Here is a 23,236-nt window from a genome sequence, read left to right on the forward strand (position 1 = left end):
GATCAGGACATTCCGAGAAGAGAAGTAACACTTTATAGTCATAAATTAGCAAACTTAAAAGTGCTTATTGAAGAGTATGGAAAACTTACATTTGATCCCACTATTCCTTTAGGAAAATTCTAAGAATTTATTATTTTTGTAAAGACTTTACTTTTTTCTACCTAATGATAGGGGACCCTGTTTTACCATAGAGCAATCCTTTCTTCATTACCAAAGCCATTTGTATCTGGACATTTATGCTTGGTTTTTCTAGAGCAGATCCCTAGAAATTGATTGTTACAGGCTGGAGCCAATCGTTCAGTGGTTGTCACAAGCAGAGCACTGGCCTGGGTGGGGTGAGGCTAATAAATCTCTGATGTATGCACTTCTTTCACCAGCCCCAGTGGACCTGCCCTCCATGTTCCTGCTCAGGGCCTCTAGTGCTATTCCTTAGCTTCCGAGGAGTCCTCAATTTAGGGCTGTGGCCAAAGGTACCCTTTCTGATCAAAGCTTCCCACTGTAGAAAAAAGGCACATTCTGAAGGAGGAGTGAGGAAGCTGAAGGCCCAGGAAGTCTGAATAACTATTTAACCTATTCCCTCTTTGACCACCTCCTCATTTGGTTTCTGAGTCTTGCGTCCATGCATCTTCCTCTAACATCTTGTCATTGTAGACCATTATGGTAGCACATTCACATTTGTAGAAAAGGTTTCACTATTTGAGAAATGTGCTTAGCAGGAATAAACTACTGCTATTATGCTTCTGCTCTGAAACCATCTCTATCCTCCCAAACCTGTTTGTTTATTTTTTACATTCTCTCCCCATTCCACTAGGACACAACCGAATTGGTTAATACCCATCTTTTTTTTTTTTAAGAATTATTTACTTTATTATTATTTTAAAAATCTGCTACAGTGCTAGTGTGCTCACCAGAAAGACAGGGAAAGTAAGAAAGCAAGCTGCCAGGTTTCAAATTCAAACCCTGGTTAACCATGTGTGAGTCCAGGGCCTCCTTAACCACTATACCACCTGCTGGCCCTGCTGATACCCATCTTTAATCACAAGCTGTCACTCATTTCCTTGTCTCTCTCCCTCCAGTATCTTCCTGATCATAGGAATCACCCGTAGTGCTTGTTAAGCAATCATTACCCAGTTCCTCACCTATAGGGTCTGATACAGCAACATTTGGGTAGGACCCAGGAATCTGTGATATTAAATGAGAGCCCCATGTTATCCTATTGATCAAGGGAGCTTGGGAAATACTATTCTACAGTGGTATTTCAGGTGCCCGTAGCAGAATTATTATGCCACAATAGTAATACATAAGTTAATATGTGAACACGTGCACCGAATTTGGGCACTAGATTTACCTATTATGGATCATGGGCTGAAGACATCTCAATGCAAGATGCTGAAAAGGCATGTTGATTAACTGAGGAAATCTAAGTTCTCAACCTGGCCCTAACATAGCTGTTTAAGCTTGAGAAAATTGCTATACCTCAGTTTCCCCATCTGTAAACTCTCAAATGCTACAAAATATGATGTCCTTTAACCCAGAAATTCTACTTCAGAATTTATGGTAAGAGTTATCCAGGGATCTATTTACTAAATTATTTATAAATTATTTTTTATAATGATGAAAATTTGGAAACAATCTTAAAAGGCCATCATTAAAGAACAATTAAATAGACACTGATTTATCTTAGCACCGAATACGGTGCAGTCTTCAAAATGGTAATCAAGATCTTCAGGTTTAATATGGAGATATCAAGACTTGTAAAAGTCATGTTTTGTTTTTACTGTGTGTGGTGTTTGTAGAAAATGTCTATAAAGTTACATACCTATGTAGTAGCAGTGGCAAGATAATAGATGACTTTTAACTTTTCTCTGTATCCTTCTGCCTTTTTACAGCCAGCTTAAACTTTTATTCTTCATGCTCATTGCCAGGACAACTTCCACAATTGCCAGGAGACTAGGGGTTACTTAAAGGTCAAGTTCAGTGACATGAACAGGATAAACCCTTTCTTTAATAAAGGCCACCACCCTTTTCCATTCTACATTGGAGTTGTAAATATCTTGTCCAAAAGATTCTAATTCTTCCCCAAAGCTATGGGAATAGTAACTCTCTCACCTGGAGCCAATTTTAGGGAGCTCTGGTTTTACTGGCCCATAGAGCAGCTGACAGAATCCCTAAGGCAAGTGGCAGGAAGAGCAGATGCCACTTCTTTCCCAAATTTCAACCTCTCAGCTGAGGGGGCAGAAGGAGAGTCAGGTGTCTCCCTAGTGGGGAGAGGGTGTGGTCACAGCCTACTTCCTGCTATAAAAGCACAGAGCATTCCATCCTCTACCAGGTTCGTCTGGTGGTGCCTTCTGCCATGGCGTGTAGGCAGAGAGGAGATTCTGGGATTCCCCCAAGCTGGTTCAATACGGGTTGGAGGTGAGTAATTCTCGGAGCAGAGAGAGGATTCAACAGCTGTGTTTGTTTTAGTTCATTCTTCCTTAACTCTCTTCTCCTTCCAGCACCTACAGGTCATTGTCTCTCTTCTTCGCCCTTCTGACTTCAGTGAACTCAAAGGGCATTCATCAGTTGGAGAGTCCTGCTTTCCCAGGTATGCCTCTTGGGTGAAGAAAGTCCCCTTACCATAGAGAACCAGTTGCAGCAAGAGTGCCTAGCCAGCCCAGAAATACAGACCTAGGTCAGACAATCTCCTCTCATCCACCTCGTTACCTTGATGGAGTCACCAAATCTTTCTCCTGCTTACCTTTGGGCTTGCTATTTCCAGTTAAATGACAGAATTTGAAGAAAACAAAACAAAAAAAAACCACGTGCACTATGGCTCATTCTCTCACTGCCTCAAGCTTCATGGCATCCACAGAACAACAAACCTCAACACTCACCCCCTTCCTCTAGGGGCAATAATCTTCAAATACAAACTCGAACTTAAGGATAGCATTAACATAACAGATAAAACCAGAGCTGTTTATTTTTCTTTTTCAATTGCCAGAGGGTACATGCATTCCCCAGAGAGAGAAAGCACTCCCCAGTGGGGTGTGGTTAGGCCATAATTCCTATTGTTTCTCCATCTGTCAGCATTTGGGGCATGCATGTTCACATGGCCAGTCTATTTTGAAAGCTGCCTGAGATTCCATCTGGAGTCCACCAAGTGAGACATAGCTCCTTACACACAGTGCTTAACCACTGTGCTACTGGGCCAGCCCAAGCTATTCCATTTGAAAAAGGAAGTACTTCCAAGACTCACCTGAGCCAGAGGTTGCAGAGTGGCAAGTCATAGGCAGAACTTATTTTAAATAAAGTTTCCTTGGTGGTGGTGGGGGCTGCTATAGCCTAGTGGTTAAGGGAGTTAGATCCCACAGGTAGTAGGAATCCTGGCTCCAGTGGCTTGAACAAATATGCTAGGTACATGTGCATGTGTGTCCCAAATCCCAACAGGATAGAGAAGCAGAGGGGAAAGGATTGTGGCATGACCACTCCCCATGGGGGAAGAGATGCCCTGTGTTCCAGTAACATGAGTGCACCCCCTGACAAAGGGTACCCTTGGACTTCCCCAGGGCTTTCTTTATCATTATGTCAATTTGAAGAATCCGTAGATAAGCTTTGTCCTTTGGTTCTCAGATTCTATACCCTACCATCTCCACTTCCATTGGCTCTCTTGTCAAGGTTCTGGCCTGACTTCTACAGAAATGCTGATTTGTTCTAATCCTGATTTATCCCTGGAGGGTTTCAGAAAGCCCTAGGCACTCAAGTGGCACCTTCCTTACAGTTATACTTTATTGTATTGTAGTTGTCTTGTCTTCCTCATCAATTCATGAGCTCTCAAGGTCAGGAACAATCTTTGCTCTTCTCAACTGGCATCTTCCCCTGGTGCCCAGACAGGAGGCCCTCCCCATTCACTTCTGGGGGAACTATGCCTCTTGAATTCAAAGGTACAAACTCTTCCTTTGTTCTCCAGGCACCGTCTTTTGCAATGAAACTAGAATAACAGTAGAGTTTCCAGGCAGTCTTGGCTCCAAGAAATGGAATGCAACTGTGGTGGGTAAGTAACGTGTTATCTCACCTTAGTCCTAACTAGTAGAAAGCCTTGGAAGCTCAAGCCAACCCCATTTGTCTGACGGGCAGAATACCCAAATTTTGAATCAGCTGGCATCCAATTTCTGTGAGTTCACAGGGTCTGATTTCTGACTGTAAGTTACAACATCTCGACATTGAGTTATGTTACCTGGTTGGATCAAAAATGAAGTGATTGAAGTGCCTTAAAAGTAAACCGATAATCTTGGCTCTGTAGCTTTGGTCAACTGTTACTGAAACCTACTTCTCAGCCATCCCCTGTCTAACCTACTTTGGCTTCTGCAGATTCTCTTGGTCTTGAAATGCGGAACTGCACTTATATCCTGGATTCAGAAAAGCTCACCTTGAGTGCCCCATATGAGACCTGTACCCAGAGAGTGGTAAGTTATTTGAGGAGTGCTTTGGGAAGTAGTAACCTGGCAGTTGAGGCTTTGGGGTAGAGCAATGGTTCCTCTGTGTGTGTGTGTGTGTGTGTATACAAGCACGCATGTGCTTCTCTTGAGCTGCCCAGGAGAGACCTTTTGTTATCAGTAGAGTAGGGTATAGCTACTGGCATCCAGTGGGTACCAGGCCAAGATGCTGCTAGATAGCCTATGTTATACATTTCCCTCTTCCTCATGTCTCATAAAAACTAAGAATGATTAGGCCGGAAGTGTTGAGATTGAAAAATCCTGGAGTTGCAGTGTTTGAGCCCTTTAGCCCTGGTTTTGCCACTGTTTAAGTGTGAGCAAGCTATCTAACACTTCTAAGCCTAGTTACCCCTTAAAAATGAGGATAATAAACTCTCCACAGGGTAACTCAAAACCTCTTATATAAATGAAGACTTAGCACAGAATCTAGACACAGCAAATACTCAAATACGAGCTATTTTGATCTGTAAACTCCCATATGAAATGGAAAGTTATTTTGGTGTCAGCAAGTGGAGAACGACTACCCTGTAAAAATAGGCGTTAGAAAGCACACAGTAGCTAAGCTCTAAGGGTTCTCTATTGCCAAGTGACAGTATTCCTAAGCAGGGTTATTAGGAGTGATAAGAGCAACCTTCTTAAGTAAATGTTTCCAAGCTGTAGTGTGTAAAGAATCGCCTGGGAAATTGAGAAACTATAGGCTTAATTGATTGAAGTGACATAGTAAGTCTAAGATGCATAGTGGGAATCCATAGTCAACAGGCCATATCATCTGATTCTGTAAGTATCCTACAGTCTAACCCTTGTACAGGTACATCTTATAAACAGGCTTGAGCTGTAAGTCATCTGGTTCTGAGACTCTGATTTCCCAATGAAGTAATCATGCATCCTTTCTGAAAATCCTGAGTGTTTAAACTCTCCCCCTCAGACTGCTCCTCGCCCCTGCACCCACCCCCCCACCCACACACAGTAAGGGATAAAATCAAAGTGAGTTTTGCTCAGAACACAGCATAGGGGCTGCTATTTAGGAACTTGGTAAATGTATTGGGTTGTCGGAAAAGTTATAATGTATTTTCTTTTTTTCTGTACAAAAATGTGTAATGACTTTTCCAACAACCCAGTATTTGAGTAACCTGATAAACGGTTCCATACTGGCTCCATTCATCCAGGACCATGATACCCAAACATAGGGTTAGGAAAAAAAAAAAATGGAACTCTAGTGACTGATACTACAATTGTTCTGTCAACACAAGTCTTCTCTAAAATATCTTGGAGGACTAGCTAGTTTCCTGGTGTAGCAATGAGGTACCTTCTAGCACTTACAGTCCTGGTAACTTTGCTACTCAGCTGTGTCAGATGGTGTTCTGTAGTGGCCTTTCCCACTGAGCAGTCAACTCCTACTGTGCTGTTTCTTTCATTTTATTTAATTTTTACATGTGCTCGTGAGAGACACACTAGGTCTGGGGCTCAAACCAGTCAGCTATATGAGAACCCAGTGACTTAACCACCATGCTATCTGCTGGCCCTGTTCCCACTGTTTTAACTATGCTATCTGTACACAGCACGGTGGGCACAAGATGACTATCAGACTCATGAACAACAGTACTGCTTTGAGACCCAAGGCTGGCACATATGATTTCTTCTGTCCAGCTCTGCAAGTAGAAGAGACCCATGGGATTTCAGGATCTACAATCTGCACAAATGATTCCGTGTCTGTAAGTAAAACAGGTTGACTGCTTATATGGTTATTTCAGAGGGAATGTGGTGAAATTGGGTGGAATTTCAATCCTGTATTAGCTATTTTTTTGCTGTGTGACTACAGGTTAATTTTCTAACCACACTGAGGCTTTTGGTGTCCAAGTCTAAGGTAAGGGAATAATACCTCATATGAATTGTCTGAGAGGATATATAGTAAGCTCAGTGCCTGGTAAAGGACACAATCATTAGCATTAATAGGCACTTGTATTAACTACTTGTCAAACTGAATACCTACCATGCTTCAGGCCCTAGCCCATATTCTAAAACATAATAAAGAACAAAGAGGTGAACAAGTAGCTTGTGGTTAAGGTGCTAAACTCTCACATGGCCAACTGTAGTTTGAGTCCTGGACCTGGTAGCTTGCCTTCTCTGTGTCACTCTCTTATGCACATACCCTATAGCAAACAAAAATAATCAATAAAAACAAATCACATCTTCATGGAACTCATAGCCTTATATGGCTAACGTCAACAATGGACAACTAAAAGTGACTCATACTTCATCATAACAAACTGCATGCCTTTTCATAGTACCTAATTTCTATGCACACTTAATAACCCAATGTATCTACTTAAAACTGCAAGGGAATTTAGTCTACTTGCCTTTTGATGTCAGAAGTTCACAAGAGAAAAGCACACAGGATTCATGACTAATTTTGTGCTTTTCCTATTGCATACCATAAACCTGTATCTTGGGGTAGGAACGACCCCAAGTAGCTACCCTTGGTATTTTCCATATACTCTAAAGTAGAATGAATTCAGCTTTCTTCCCATTGAAAGCCTCACATGATTTTCTTTTCTTCCAGATCTCCTTTCCATGGATGTTCTCTGGCTTTGCTGACGAACCTGGGGTATGAAAGTAACTTGTTAGAGTTTATTGAATTAATCTTGTGTTAAAGCTGATACTAACTTAAATCTTTTCTTTTCTTTTTTTCTTTTTTTTTTTTTTTTTTGAGAAGTTTTGCTATACGGCACGTGTGCTCTCCAGAAAGACAAGGAGACAGAAAGCCAGAAATCGCCCCCCTTCCCCCCACGAGTTATGGCCTCGCTGCAATCCCTTCTCCTCCATTTTCCTCTCAGGATCTTGGGCACGCATGCACACGTACCCGGCGTGAGTTAAAGTTACTGGGTCTGGACTCAAACTGTGGTTGACCACATGGGAGTTCAGCAACATAGCCATTATGCTAACTGCCAGTCCCACTAACTTTAATGTTATGAAACATTAAATAAGCTGTAGTTGTTTTGGGGTTAAATGAGCTCCACTTTCTAAACCTTTTACCTTTAGAACACATCTGCTGGCCCCACTAATTTTAATGTTATGAAACATTAAATAGGCTATAGTTGTTTTAGAGTTGAATGAACTCCACTTTCTAAACCTTTTGCCTTTAGAACACATCTCGGATGGGATGGAAGGTTGAGATTGGTGTTGGTCTGAGAACACAAAGGATACCCCTGAGGGAAGCCCTGGCACAAGGATTAGGTCTTCATGTTGACAACCAGAAGATGATCTTCCATGTGCCATTTAATACCACTGGCGTGATTCATTACATGGTAGGTGTGAATCTCTGCGCCACCCCCAAGGTACAGACCAATATCCCTAAATCCAAGCATGATTTCAACCATGTTTTAAAACTAACAGCACAACTCATTCAGCAAGTATTGCAATGTCTGTTATATGCCAAACACTTCACTTGAGTACTAAAGACATGATTGAAAACAAACAAAAAACAGATATGGTGCTCTTAATCCATTCTCCCCCTTTCCCTTAGACTTAAATCTAAGGGAACAAGAATACTTTTAAAAAAAAAATTTAATTTGCTATAGGACACATGCTTGAGACAGACAGAAAACAGGCCCAGGACTTGAACATGGATGGCCATGTGGGAGTCCAATACCTTCACCACCATACTATCTGCTAGTCCAGAACAAGGGTACTCTGAACAGCCTCACGAACTCAGGTGTTCTGAGTTGCCATTGTCCTCTATTTTATAGCAGGTATTGTTGCTTTCTGGGCCAATGGTTAAAATAACATTAATTTACCTGATCTATTTAAATACTTAAGACAGGTTTTGACACATAAGTACTCAAGTATCAGTCACTTTAACAATAAGCTATATTTCATATCAAATATAAGCAAATTTCGGAATCTTGTAAACATCACTGCTTCTATGATAAAAGTCATGAAATAATGCCATCTTCTACTTGCCTAGAAAAAATTAGCTATAGGTCCTAGTCTTAATGCTACAGAGGACAAGATTAAGGCTCTAGTTCCTCTTGAACAGTCAGTGGACAATATGCGTAAACTGTTTATGCCGAAATGGTGCCCGATACTTGAAAATGCCTGCCTCAATGAATATTATTGATCAGAAATTCAAGTCAACCAGTATCTGAAAATACTGTTTCTCCAGCAAGGTAACAGTCACCTCTATGCAGTGTTTTTGAAGCTGAAGTTTGCATCTCCTGGGCAGGTGATTACCTTCTCATCACAAGCTATTTGTATGCCAGGTAAGGCCCCAGGAAGCTACAACTTCAGTTGTGAGAAACATTGTTCTGGGGGTTTAATCAAGATGGTAATGGGCGTTCTGTTGCTCATGCCTTTCAGATCCTGTGGCCTGTAATGCCACACACATGACTCTTACCATACCAGAGTTTCCCGGGAAGCTAAAGTCTGTGAACATTGGAAATCAGAACATTGCTGTGAGCCAGTTGCATGACAATGGAATTGATATAGAAGAGACAAATGGCTTGAGACTGCATTTCCACAAAGCTCTCCTTAAAACAAAAGTATGCTCCGTATCAAACACTAAATGCTATGAAGGCCTGATTTCAACATTCTCGTGGGTAATCCTGATAGAGCAGGTGACATGCCCATAATGCCATGCCGGCACCACAGACAGAATCAAATGTTAGATGGCCTCATTTGATCAGTTTTGCACAAGTGAATTTTCAAGTAACTAAAGTTCACTCTAATACCAAACCTCTTTAACCTCTGCAAAGGAAACTTCCCTAAGTTTTTCTCGTTTTAAATATTATAAACTATTTGTCCAATGTCTAATGATAAACTCCTTTGCTCGAAGAATAAAATGGTTTGATCCAAACAAGTCTCAGACCTTGAGGCCGGTATTGACTGAGGCAACTGCCAGCAACACAAGAGAATAATTATACTGGGGTCTGGCTGTCCTGCGCTAGAATTTTGCAACATCTGTAGAGTCCTTTGACTCAGACCTCACTTGGCAGGGTACTCCACTGTTCTTTGGAATTTGATCTGTTAACTCGAGCTTTAGTGCCTGCTATAAAGAAAGTGCAGGCCCGTGTACCTCAGGGCATGGGTTTAAAGCAATAAATTTCCTGCCTAGGGAAGCATCCTGATCCAGGGAACTGATAGGATCTCTTGTTTTGGCTTAAAGGGAAACCAGATAAGTCTGGAATATGCTCTGCTAGTATTCAGTGGACTTCCGTTTTGCCTCTCTGAATGCTCTGGGCCCCAGACAGGCTGTGGCTGCTAATTGACATTCTTCTTTCATTTCAGTTCTCTGAAAAATGCCTACTCTACCAGTTCTATTTACCTTCACTGCAGCTGACCTTTTACTTTCAACGGGAGTTGGTATCCATGGTGATTTATCCTGAATGTCTCTGTGAGTCAGCCATTTCCATAGGTAAAGCTCTTTCATTGATACTGATTCTACTTTTTTCTCCTTTAGCTGTTCTTGTGCATGTGGAAAAATGGAAAGAAGCTCAGATTCTGTTGTATTGCTCAGGGCTTTTAGAAACTAAAGACACTTCAGATCAGGAGCATCAGTCTAGCTGTGATTATGGGACCCCAAGTATAATACTTTCAAGACCTCCATATGGGAAGGTCTCACTGTTTCATGTTTAAGTCATCAGGACTTTTTGGGTTAGGTAAGAATACCTCAAATACCTAATTTGGAGTATCATCAAAGGCTAGAAGGCTTTCTACAGATTCTCCAAAGGAATATGGAATGAAACTAAGCTTCAGTGTTGCCTCTGCCCCTAGACTTCTGCTTATTTTGATCTACATCAGATCAAGTCATGCAGGGGAGTTCCTGCCTCAGTTTCCCCCAAGCCACTCAGGATTTATGTGTATTGAAAGAAGGGACACCATAACACAAGATACTAAGGAAGAGATCTTCAAAAAGCTCACAGAAAATACATAGCATGAAAATTAATGGACTTCAAAATTCCTGTGTACTCAAACTCGTGCTCTCATTCCCTCTCTCCATCAACTCTTTGAAGCTCCCTTGTAATACATAAAGCCACTTTAAGTCTGATCTCAAATCACTTTAGCACCTTATTGAGGTCTTATTGGTCTCACTTTATATGACCTCTTTTAGATTTTTTTTTTTCTCTCTAGCATGTGTGCATTTGCCAGAGAGACAGACAGAAAGCAAGAAATTGCCCTCAGGGAGGATGGTCATGCTCCATTCTCCTCTAGAGATTTTGGGCAGGCCCACACACGCCCAGCATGAGTTTTAAGCTGCTAGGTCCAGGGCCCGAACCGTAGTCAGTGCTGAGGGAGTCTGGTGATCCCAATGGCACTTCTTTCCCTGTCTTTTGTGATCCTTTGGGTGCTCTCGTACAGAGCAGCTTAACTGTTGCATAAGATTCCCTTTGTAACTCAAGTTGCTTATCAAGGTATTTTCCCAAATGTTAAAGATAACTTTTGGCAGGAGGCACCAGAATTTAATTTTTTTCCCTCATAATATTTCAAGGCTGGTAGAGGACAATATCATGTGGCTGACAAACTTATGTTTTTTTTTTTTCTAAACTTTTACTGCTGCCTAGTAACAAGTGAGCTGTGTGCGCAGGATGGGTTTATGAACTTCGAGGTCTACAGCCACCAAACAAAACCAGCTCTCGACTTGGGTACCCTCAGGGTGGGAAACTCATCCTGCCAACCTGTCTTCAAGGCTCAATCTCAGGGGCTGGTACTATTTCACATACCTCTGAATGGATGTGGAACAAGACGTAAGGTTAGTATGGGCAGATTGTAAGTGGTTAAGACTTTAAAGAAACTGATTATTAACCAACTTTCTCCAACATTTAAGTTTGAGAATGATAAAGTCATCTATGAAAATGAAATACATGCCCTCTGGATGGATCTTCCACCAAGCAAGATATCCAGAGATAGTGAATTCAGGTGTGATAAAATTGCCACTTCACTTTCTAAACTCTAGATTCAGTTCAAACAATTTCATGTAGATTCAATTCAAACAATTTAATGTCTCCCAACACATTCATTCTTACAGAATGACGGTGAAGTGCTATTACAACAGAGATGACATGTTATTGAATGCCAACGTCAAAAGTCTTCCTCCTCCAGTGGCATCAATGAAGCCAGGTCCACTTGCCTTGATCCTACAAACCTACCCAGGTGAGACATCGCTAAGAAGTTAGCTTAAATATGTACTTTTAGAAATTTGTTACTAAGATAAACTTTCTGTTCCCAGCCCAATGGAGCTGTACTAGCACTTACGTCTGAGGCAACCATTTGCTATCTAAACACTGAAGAGGTTTCCATTCCATTTTAGATAACTCTTACCAACAACCTCATGAAGCAAATGAATACCCTATTGTGAGATACCTTCGCCAACCAATTTACATGGAAGTGAAAATCCTAAACAGGAATGACCCCAACATCAAGCTGGTCTTAGATGACTGCTGGGCAACATCTACCATGGACCCAGCTTCTCTTCCTCAGTGGAATATCATTGTGGATGGGTAAGTACTCTTCAGATCATAAGACTGACCAGCTAATCCATCAGAACTTGCCAGTGGTGAGTAAACACACTCCCTTGGGCTTCAAAGGGGCACTCTGAAGACCCTGACTCACTCCTTGTTTTTTAGTATTTGACCATTGACCTAATCAGATGACTCATCTTCCTATAGCTCTTAAATCTTAAATAGAATTTTCCTCAAAGGAAATCTGACTTTATTATCTGGAGACAAATTTGACCTCTAGTCCCTATTCACCTGCTAAAAAAAATCTTATTCTAGTCAGAGTGTAATATACTCTACAAGTATTATCTGAGCCTCATCACCCTAAAAAGGACACATTGATCACCTTAAACCTAAGCTTACTGCTTCAATAACTAACCCAAAGCAATACTTAGTGGAGCTGGGATTAATATACCTATTTGACTTTCCAACCTGAGTACTACAATGCTGATTATATACACATTCTTGTACACGGGAATTTGTTCTCCCAGCTCTACCTGCAGCGTCCTATCCCGTGGTTTGCACCTTTGTATTCTTGAAACTATGGCAGTCTCTTAAGATTTTAACCTCCTGGTACACTCCTGCCTCAGAACCAAGTGTAACCAGTGTGTTCTTGCAGCTCATGCCTTTACTTCATTAAAGAGTTGTTCAAGTGTGTCCCTGCTCCATGAAGCTTGCTCTGACTCTCCTTTCCTTGGTACTTGCCACCTAACATGCTTCGTTCTTTAGAGCATCACCCCCTGTTGGCATATAAAATTATAGAATAGCAGGGATTTTCTACTTTTGTGTCATTATACTACCTGAGAGATAATGAACACTCGTTAGTGGAAAAAGCTCGGTGTCTTTGGAAGTGATACACTCAACTTGTACATCCCAATGAGTCGAGTTGGCAAACATAGGTTTCTCTATGTACTAGATAAATACCTGTCATATATAACCCATGACTTTATGGGTATTATTGGAGAGGTCAGTTCAGAAAGAAGTCTATTAAACTAAAACTCCTAGTAGAAAGCAGATATAGTGGTAGAACCAAAGGTGTTTCCTACTAATTTAGGAAAACATTGAATTAGACTCTGGGAAACATGGAATTAATGTTACTTTTCTGTGTTTTCCTCCTAGCTGTGAATACAACCTGGATAAGTACCAAACTACTTTCCATCCAGTTGGCTCCTCTGTGACCCATCCTTATCACTATCAGAGGTTTGATGTGAAGACCTTTACTTTTGTACCAGAGGCCGAAGGTCTCTCTAGCCTGGTAAGTGATTAAGAAGTCGTCAAAATAGGAAAAATGGAATGTACTGACTCCATTTAACTCTAATCTTTCATCTCCAGGTCTACTTCCACTGCAGCGCCTTGATTTGCAACCAACTCTCCCCTGACTCCCCTCTGTGTTCTGTGACTTGCCCCGTGTCACCTAGGCACAGGCGAGGTAAACATTTCAAACTTCTGTTGCTGTGAGTCTTAAAGTAAGCCCCAACCTTCCAGAACTGAAGACTTCAAGGATAGGTATAACTTATTCTTAGTCATAATTCATTCTTTGCTTGGTTCCCAAGAGACCAAGAAACATCTTTTTAACCAAGTCTGCAAAATGGTGAATCCAAGGTGGACAGGTTTTTGTCTAGTTCTATGTACAAGTTATTTGAGCATCCATCCTGCCTGCAAAGGCAGGTGAAACTACATGAAGGAATGATACCCCACAGAATGTCTGCTTTTCAGTATTCCATTGACACTCCTCTTGAACCACTATTCTAGAGGTCAAACCACCACAATTTTTGCCTTTAACCATAGGGGCCACTGGCGAACAGAAAATGACAGTCAGCCTCCCAGGACCCATTCTTCTGTTGGAAGATGGCTCTTCATTCAGAGGTATGGGTTTAAAGCCTGGGGTGCTTCCCCAACTCGATTTCTTAGCTCTTTATGCCAAGAGATTAACATTTACACATAAATAACACATGCTCCTGGTAAATTTAAACAGAATAAGACAGTCTCCCTTCCCAGAGATAGCCTTAGGTCTCTTTTCTAGAAATCCTTTTTTTTTCTTTTCTATTTTTTTTTTTAATAGAGATTTTCGCTATAGGGTGTGTGCGCTCACCAGAAAGACAGAAACAAAAAGCGCGAAATCACCCCCCAGGGGGGATGGCCACTCCACAATCCCTTCTCCATTTTCCTCTCGGGACCTTGGGCACACACGCACACATGCCCAGCATGAGTTTAAGCCACTGGGTCCAGGACTCAAACCGTGGTCAACTACATGGGAGTTCAGCGACATAGCTATTACGCTAACTCTGGTCCCTAGAAATCCCTTTTTAACACTCCCCTTGGGAATGTTTTATTACTTGCTTACTTGCTTATTCTAGCTATCTTATTAGTGCATAAGGGACTGATCTCACTGCTAACACCATTCCACCTTAGCTGTGGTCATTCATGGACATTTAGATTACTTTCAGTCTTGTCCTTGATGTCATACTAGAACTGTAAATCATTTCCTATCATACAAGAACTCAGGACATGTTTCTACAGTAGTAGGATTGATAGGTCAAAAGGCACATATCTTTTATTTTACAATTACAATATAAATTTAGTACAAAAATGTCTTGAAATTCATACTTAGTTTTCCTATTACACATATTTCCATGAGCTTTTCTTTTCCTAAACACTTTTTTAACTTACATTCATTCTCTAAGCATCATCGCAGCATACAAAATGTGATTTCCCATCCAGAATATACTGCATAGTGGCTTAATCATGCATGTTATCAATGATTTTCCACTTCTAGTTTTATATATATGTATATATAAATAAAACATATATATATACATATGTCCCCTATTTCTGACCCTCTGTCCTTTTCTACCATCTTCCCACACTATCTCTGGTGTCAACAGTTGTCTTCCATTCCTTTTCCGCCCCCCACATTTTATTGATCACACCATTTCTTAAGTAATCTAACTACTTTTCAATAACAAGTTCAGCTGGTAACTTCAAGAAAAGCAGTTTTAACTTTAACAAATCAAAGAAATGCTAAGGAACTTTGCTTAAAAGTTTGCTTAAACGCCAGGAAACAGGTTAGGATTCTGTTCAAATAGTAGGTACATGAACCTGTTGACGGCTCAAGACCGGACAAAAATCCTTAACTGGAAAACAGCTTTAACTTCCTGCTATCAAACTATGTTAGATTGTGTTCCTGTTATCCTCACCCCAGACAGTCTCAACTTTCAGGCCCAAATTTTGAAATTTAGCTGTTTTAAATCTCCAACCTGTGAGGTCACCTATCCAAAGGGTGGCTAATCCTGTTTGTTAGCCTGTTTGATGCAGCACCTTGATGCTAAGACTTTAAGGTTTCTCCAGGTATCAGCCCTTCTTATTTGAGGTTGGTAGAAGCAAGTAGAAAGAAGAATGAAGCAGAGCCTGGGAGGGAGATGTTGGCTTTTGGAGTAAAGTTACACCCTATTGCAAACTTCCAAAAGAAGTTCACTGGGGCTTAATCTCCTCTTCCTCTCTACAGCATCACTATGTAAGAATTTTTACTTCAATTTCTCCTTACGATTTAAACATCTTAATACTCAAATGTCTTCCCAGATGTTGCTGACCCCTCCACAGGGCATGGAACTACTGGAGATGTTGCTTCTAAATCAGTGGTGGCTGTGGCAGCCTTGGTAGGTGTGGTGGCAGTTCTAGGCCTCATCTTTTACCGATCCAAGAGAAGAACCAGGACATTAAATCACTAAATCACTTTCAAATAAAGTAGTTGAAGTAAATATCTTGCTTTCTGCCTTATTAAGATTAGATGGGCGCCGGGTGGTGGCATGGTGGTTAAGAACACTAGGCTCCCACATGGCTGACCACAGTTTGAGTCCTGGACCTGGCAGCTTGCTTTCTCACTCTGCCCCCCGCCCCCCCTTTCTCTGTTCCTCTCTGGTCAAATTAAAATAAAGTTAAATAAAATAAAGTTTAGATAGCATTGGGACCAGAAGATGGTATAATGGTTCTGTCACTGAATTTCCATATAATTGACTGTAGTTTGAGTCCTGGATTCGGTAACTTAAAACTCAGGCCAGGCTTGTGTGCTTACACCGCCAAGATCCTGAGAAGAGAATGGAGAAGAGATTGCGGCACAGCCATCTTCCCTTGGAAGTGATTTCTTGCTTTTACGCTCTCTGCCTCTACAGCAAGCACATGAGCCCTATAGCAAAAATTTTTCTCAGGAATTAAAAAAAAAAGAATGACTAAGATTATTTAATGCCATCTCATCTAATCTTTAGACTATCCATGAGACTCTGGGCAGGCTTTGGCCCAGATGGACACAAATAGGGAAACTTAGGACTTGGTTCCTGTCGTGTGACTTTTTCTGGCGTGATCCATTGTCTCATACCTGAAGCCTCTGGCACTCAATAGTGGGGCTTAACTAGAGGCTGCCCCTAGTGTACATTTAACGGAGTCTGATGTCCCTTATTCCCTCCGCTTACACATGCAGGAGAAAGGGGCAGGAAGCTATTACCATTGATCATTGGCCTAATTTCCTTTTCTCTTGAAACAAAGTCAAACTTTCCTAAGAAAGTAATCTCATTACTGCTTCAGAGTGTTTCCTAACTCAAATTACATTCAACTAGGTAGACAACTTCCCTGAGAGTCTAAAAGGATTTAGTTACATTCTCCCTGTGTAATTAAAGATCAGCAATCTCCTTTTGGACTGAGAATACTATCGGGTTCCAGTTGCCTTAGGTGCACTTAAACATTCCTGGTGTCATTGAGAATCCACAGTTGGGCTAGCCAGTGGTGAAGTAGTTATGGTGCTGGACCCTCACATGGCCGATTGTGGTTTGAGTTCCTGACCCAGTAGCTTGAAACTCAGGTCAAGCATGTGTGCATGCATGCCCAAAACCCCGAGAGGAGATGGAGAAGGGATTACAGCATGGCCATCCCACCCGAGGTGTGTTTTCTTGGTTTCTGTCTCAATTTCCAGTGAGTACAAGTACCCTATAGCAAAAAATCTCTCAACCAGAATGTATAGCCCAACCTGTGATGGAGAGCCACTTCTCCACTAGTTAAACATGCTTGTTCCCTTCTCTCGAGGGTGTGCAATCTTCTAAGCTGTGGTTATATTATCAATATACTAGTGCCTCACGCTGTGGTGCTAACAGACTATCTTCAAGGTATCAATTCATTTGTGTCCTTCAACTAGAAAAAGCTTGATTCTAAGCCAGAGTGTTTACAAGGATAGGAGCAAAGACTTTAAATCTGTACACATAGCGGAAGGTAACAATAGCTTTATGACTCACCACTATGAGCTGTCGTACTCCGGGGTTTCTCAATCTAACCTTGAGGTTAAGAGAATATTATTTGTATTTGACACTTTTATGATGCACTATAAGTCTAACTTCACATTGAATTTTTACTCTTTTTGAATGTATCCTACATCCTCTTACTAAATTTTTACTTGAGTAAAACTCAACTTGATGTAGAGAGGGAAACTGCACTTACACTGTGCAAAAGGTGTCAAAAGCTCAAATAATTTCACCAAGGCCCTTTTTTTAAACTTTGCTTTATACGGGTACCAGATGTCATTCTGCTAATGACAAAGCAAGAAATGGCTTCGGATTCAAACTTTTTTTGCACATTAGAGCCAGAAATAAAACTCATTCACCAAGTTATTTATATCCCTTGTCTAATTTATACTAGATTTAAAAATCCTTTTTCTATTGATTTTTAGGATTTATATATTTTGGATGTCAATTTGTGACTTTAATAACAGGAAATATTTTATTAATCACAGCACATCACAGAAATAAGTAAAAACAAATTCTGCACATGATTATATGTCAATAGGTAGCAAAAAAGCATTCATTAGAACCTGAGATTTACTCCTGATAAATAGCTCTTTGAAAATTAGGACTAGATATGTGATAAAAGTATCTTTTAAACCAAGGAGCACATCAGACTTGCAGATGAAACATCAGTTACATTCCTATTAAAGGCAAGGATGCTCACCACATTAAGGGGCAGTATTATGCCCTCCCCAAAAAATGATATGGCAAAATCCTGACCCACAGTACCTCTGAATGTGATTGAAGATAATATCTTCAAATAGATCATTGTGCAGGCCAGCAGGTGGCATGGAGGTTAAGGTGGCTGGCCCACCTAGTCCACCCCTCAGTTTGACTCTCAAACCAGTGGCTTGAGAACCAAGCCAGGCATGCATGCATGTGTTCACGAGTGTGTATGTGTATGCACGCGTGTCTAGCAGGAGAATGAAGGAGGAGGGATTATAGCGTGGCCATCCCCTCTTGGGGGTGATTTATTACTTTGTCTCTCTCCAGCGAGTGCATGCATCCACCCTATAGCAAAAAAAAAAAAAAAAATTATGCTAAAATTAAGTCACTAGCATGGGCCCTAATCCAATACAACCAATGTTCTTATAAGGGGAAATTTGGACACACACAAGCAAAAGAAAGACCATGGGAAGACACAGGGAGAAGACAATCTAGCAGCCAAAGTACTAGGGTGCATGGCAGCCCTGGCAAACGCATGCTCACAATCTCGGTTCTAGCCGGCTCACTGATGAGTCAATGACTCCAGTGTGCACAGGGTGGGCTATTGGTGGAGTTGATGAGGCAGGATCATTAGGTGGTCAGACCCAAACTCCATGTCTGTTCTTGTCCTATGCTCAGAAAGAATTAGAGACATGGATACAGAGAGGAGAGGAAAGTGGAATTTATGAGGGAAGGAGAAAAAGCTAGTGTTGTGGAAGGAGTCCTGGTTGCCGAAGAGGAGTTGGCGGTGAGGGGTTTTTATCCAGCAGCCCGAGTGAAGGGTTGGCTTTCTGAGAAGGAAGTGGGCTTTAGAAAATGGTCACATGGAAGTCTGAGTGATTTACTTTTTAAGTCTTTGTGGGGTCAGCAGACCATAGCATCCCTGTTCTTGTCAAAATACAGTTACTGAATAGAAACCGTTGCCCTTAGCTACAGTTATTTTGAGTGTCAGTGCAGCCAGCTTTGGGCTGTGAAAACTTAGCCACCATGACTCCATCTTGAGCCTTTACTCTGTGTGCTCAATATTGCTAGCTTCTGCCTTTTAGCAAGGAGCCATAAATTCTTAAGAGACATATAAAAGGGGTATATATTGTACATTAATCAGACCATATAGGAAAAACGCAGAGACTTCATTAAAAAGAAAATCATAGTGACTTCCTTTGGGGCCCTTACCCTACGTACCTGTAAGTGGGGTCCAGCTCCTATCTCATCAGTAACCACTCCGTCTCTTGAGAACACAGCCCTCTGACTGAAGGCCCTAACCTCTGTGCACACAGAACCTGAAGATCCTTAATTTGTGAATAAACATAGCAGAAACACAAGTACCTGGGATAGACAGCATGGGGTTAATCAAAAGGCATCTTCTTGCCCCTTCTTTTCCCTTCTCTCCCCACTCCCTTTCTCTGCTAAGAAGACTGCTTTTGCTTAAGACATGGCACAGCATACCCCTGGGGGACATAAGGGATTGGCCTGAGATAATCCAGATAAAGTTCCAATCCCCTTGCTAGACACTTGTTTAGCCATGGGCATGTAATATGGTTCTGTTGAGTTAAGTGGAAATTGGGAGGGGGCTTCTTTCTGTTTCCTTCTCATTTCAAGAAAGGTATAAGGCTAGGCCTCTTTTTATCTGTCTTTGAATGTGGCTATATGATACTGTGATTCCTTGAGCTGTGGCAGCCATCTTATGACCATTAGGAAATAAACCAAATGACACTCTGAGAATGATGAAGCAAAGACACAAAAAGCCTAGAGCCTCAATGACTTCACTCTGTTCTCTAAGTCAGTCCTGGAACCATTTGCCTCAGGATTTTATGTTTGTGAGAGGTTAAGAGGTACAAGTCGTACATTTGGTGCTCCCTTCATGGGATCTTCCCTTCCCAAAGAAAGGAGTTTAAGCCTTCCCAAGGTAGTCCATTTTCCCTCTCTGGGTCTCAATTTTGCCATCAATACAGAACAGGGTTAGAGAAGACATCTATTACCTTACTACTGAAGGTGTGGCAGGTTCTGCTTCAGACTCAGGGACTCAGAATCTGTCTTTTGGGACCAGCAGTTAGCGTAATGGCTATGTCGCTGGACTCCCACGTAGTCGACCGCGGTTCAAGCCCCAGACCCAGTGGCTTAAAACTCACACCGGGCACGTGTGCATGTGTGCCCAAGATCCCCAGAGGAGAATGGAAGAGAAGGGATTGCGGCGTGGCCATCCCCCCTGGGGGGTGATTTCTTGCTTTCTCTCTCTCTGTCTCTCTCTGTCTGTCTGGCGAGCGCACGTGCCCTATGGCAAAAACCTCTCTCAAAAAAAAAAAATCTGTCTTTTAACATCCCACACAAATTAAAATTTAAGCAGCTGGCAGCTAGCGCGGTGGCTAAGGCTCTGGACTTCCAGATGGCTGACCATGATTTGAGTCCTGGACTCTCACTCTCTCTCTCTGGTCAAATTAAATCCTAATGGTAATAACAAAATTTTAGAATTCTTTTAAAAAAAAAAAAACATGATTTGAGTCCTGGACTCTCACTCTCTCTCTCTGGTCAAATTAATAACTAATGGTAATAACAAAATTTTAGAATTCTTAAAAAAAAAAAAGAAAAGAAAATTAGGTAGCAGAAGTTGAATACTTCTAGCTCCCAGGGCCATGAAGCATCAGTGGAGCCAGCTTCAGATTGCCTGCATGTGAGCACCCTCTAGTGGCTCAAATACAAAACACTTTTTTTAGAAAATTGATCTTCATCCATCTGATTAACTAATGGTAATAACAAAATTTTAGAATTCTTAAAAAAAAAAAAGAAAAGAAAATTAGGTAGCAGAAGTTGAATACTTCTAGCTCCCAGGGCCATGAAGCATCAGTGGAGCCAGCTTCAGATTGCCTGCATGTGAGCACCCTCTAGTGGCTCAAATACAAAACACTTTTTTTAGAAAATTGATCTTCATCCATCTGATGGTTTTTAAAGGTTTTCAGATGAAACTAGGCACTCCACCAGACTTTTGGACAGACTGATGACGACTGCTGGTGCAGAGGGGCTCCCACACAGGTGAGCCCTCTCCAGCCTAGAGGGCTGACTCCCAGTGGCTGTGCAGTTGTCCACCTTCAGTGTCTCACACTTGTCACTTCAGCTTTAACAAAAGCAACAGGGAGGAAAAGACAACACCTAGTCTGGGAGGCCGGTAATTGGGGTTCTGTGGCTTCGTCACTAGAACTAGCACTGCAAACAGGTGGCTTACCTGTTAGCCCTGTTCTTTTCCTCTTCCGTCAGCTGAAGAATAAGGGATGGAGAACAGAATAACTTCTCAGGACTGTCAGTCGTTCATGAAAGCTCTTTGGAAACCTGAACTAGTCTCCAAATGTGGAAGTGTGTGTTTCCGGATGCCTTGATATAACTAACTGGCTGCTCTGGGTGGGCCTGGCCAACGCCTCTCTCGAGCTCCACCTTTTGTCTCCTCCATCAGTAGAATGTACACGGAAGTACCATTAGTCATCTTCCACCTCTTGTGATCTCACACCTGGTCATACTACCCAGCGCATTGTGACTTCTGGACTGTTATTTAGTAAGGAGGTGGAGGTTGAGACAGTACTCCTGTGGGGATAGCTCCCAGACGACCAATCCTTCACGTGTCCTTCTGTGAAACCAGTGATCCATGGATCTATTCCATACAGCAGGCCAGGCTACGACACTGTTGCCTACAACATGTATTAGAGTGTGGCCAAATTCCAGAAGGCCTCAGATGAAGGTAGAGCACACTGGTTATATGGGTGGGAGTTGCAGACAGGCAAACTGTGTTGGAATCCCTAATTTTATGTGCCCATGGGCAATTTAACCTCTCAATTTTTCAGCTTCCTCATCTTTAAAATGAGCAGTAGTACAGACGGATTGGAAACAAGTGTTGATGTGCATGGGGATTAACACAGCACCCAGCATGTAGCAAATGCCCCCAAACCAACTAACAAATGAGACACCTGGACATGCTGATAAATTAACTTATGACCACATAACGTCACACCTTTCATGATCTGGGGGACTGTGTCTAAAAGGCCAATGATATTTTTTCACAGCCTTAGCCTTGGGGCCAAGTGATGGTACAATGGTAATGCAACTGGACCCACGTAAGTCCTGGGTCTGCATCCTGAAACCTCCATGAGCACACTGAGTGCGTAAGTGCCCACAACTGGGCCGGCTGAGATGCGCATGGATCGTGCCACGAAGACCCTCTTGGAGACGAGCCTGTCTCTCTTTCTTCTCATAGAATAAGTAAACTTATATAGACAACCTTAGCCTTCCATTCTTAATGGGCCTCCACAGCTTGGTTAACTATAGATCTTTACACATTCCTATTCCACTCAGCTTTAAATGAGTCACATAGTTATGCACTTTGAAAACTATTGGGTAATAGAGAAAGTCGTGATGTATTTTACTATGTTTTTCTATGTAAAACCGCATCGTGACTTTCCAGATGATCCAGTATTTTTTATGGGCTTATTCTGGGGCTGGCGTTGTGCCTTCTCTACATTATTTAATTCTGACAGGAAAAAGTCAGAGGCTCAGGCAGTGTGAAGAACAGAGCCTGAATTACTAACTATAAAGCCTTGATTTAGACATGTTTCTTGCTGAATTAGGTAGATCACTGAAGCTCTGAATCTTGGTTACATCTCTCAAATCCAGTGACTGATGGAATACAAAAAATGAGAATGAGAAGCTGGCAGGGGCACCTTGTGGTTAGTTTTGATCATGGATTGATCCATGAGAAGAAGAGTTAGCACTTCTAAGAGCCATGTGCAAAAGCACCGAGTGCAAAAGCATCGTGCACTTGACAGTTTGAAATAACAGTGGTTACATGATCAGGAAGATGTTTCAAAATAATCTCCGGCTACTCTCTGGAAAGCATCCCACACGAAGCCTATAAAGCACTCAGCCCGGAAAATATTCCCAGACCTTCTATCCCCAACCTGGACCTACTCTCTATGCCAACTTGATGTATTCTCTTGTGTCAAAAGGCCTCTTCTGGGGAACCAGCGGTTGGCGTAATGGCTATGTCGCTGGACTCCCATGTAGTCGACCGCGGTTCGTGTCCCGGACCCAGTGGCTTAAAACTCACGCCGGGCGCGTGTGCGTGTGTGCCCAAGATCCCGAGGGGAGAGTGGAGGAGAGGGGATTGCGGCGTGACCATCCCCCCTGGGGGGTGATTTCTCGCTTTCTGTCTCTATGTCTCTCTCTGTCTGTCTGGCGAGCGCACGCGCCCTACAGTGAAAAT

General features: G+C 42.0%; 1 protein-coding gene across 1 annotated transcript; it reads left to right on the top strand.

The window, feature by feature from the left end:
- Positions 1-2,220: 2,220 nt before the first annotated feature.
- Positions 2,221-15,723, top strand: ZP2 (zona pellucida glycoprotein 2). Its single transcript, XM_006153273.2, has 18 exons — positions 2,221-2,415; positions 2,499-2,587; positions 3,950-4,033; positions 4,351-4,445; positions 6,035-6,187; positions 7,036-7,080; positions 7,619-7,780; positions 8,638-8,734; positions 8,832-9,013; positions 9,759-9,885; positions 11,033-11,220; positions 11,296-11,387; positions 11,497-11,621; positions 11,779-11,968; positions 13,085-13,220; positions 13,298-13,394; positions 13,754-13,831; positions 15,545-15,723. The coding sequence occupies exons 1-18, from the start codon at positions 2,354-2,356 to the stop codon at positions 15,691-15,693; spliced, it is 2,151 nt and encodes a 716-aa protein (XP_006153335.1). The 5' UTR covers positions 2,221-2,353; the 3' UTR covers positions 15,694-15,723.
- The last annotated feature ends 7,513 nt before the right edge of the window (positions 15,724-23,236 follow it).

The sequence above is a fragment of the Tupaia chinensis genome, unplaced genomic scaffold, assembly GCF_000334495.1.
Source record: "Tupaia chinensis unplaced genomic scaffold, TupChi_1.0 Scaffold000367_1, whole genome shotgun sequence".
NCBI lineage: Eukaryota > Metazoa > Chordata > Mammalia > Scandentia > Tupaiidae > Tupaia > Tupaia belangeri.

Bases quoted from the DNA above. Each gene is read 5' to 3' on its own strand.
- ZP2 (XM_006153273.2), top strand. From the start codon at position 2,354: ATGGCGTGTAGGCAGAGAGGAGATTCTGGGATTCCCCCAAGCTGGTTC. The intron at 9,886-11,032 runs GTAAAGCTCTTT...ACTGCTGCCTAG, and splicing joins TGAGTCAGCCATTTCCATAG to TAACAAGTGAGCTGTGTGCG. The intron at 11,969-13,084 runs GTAAGTACTCTT...TTTTCCTCCTAG, and splicing joins TGGAATATCATTGTGGATGG to CTGTGAATACAACCTGGATA.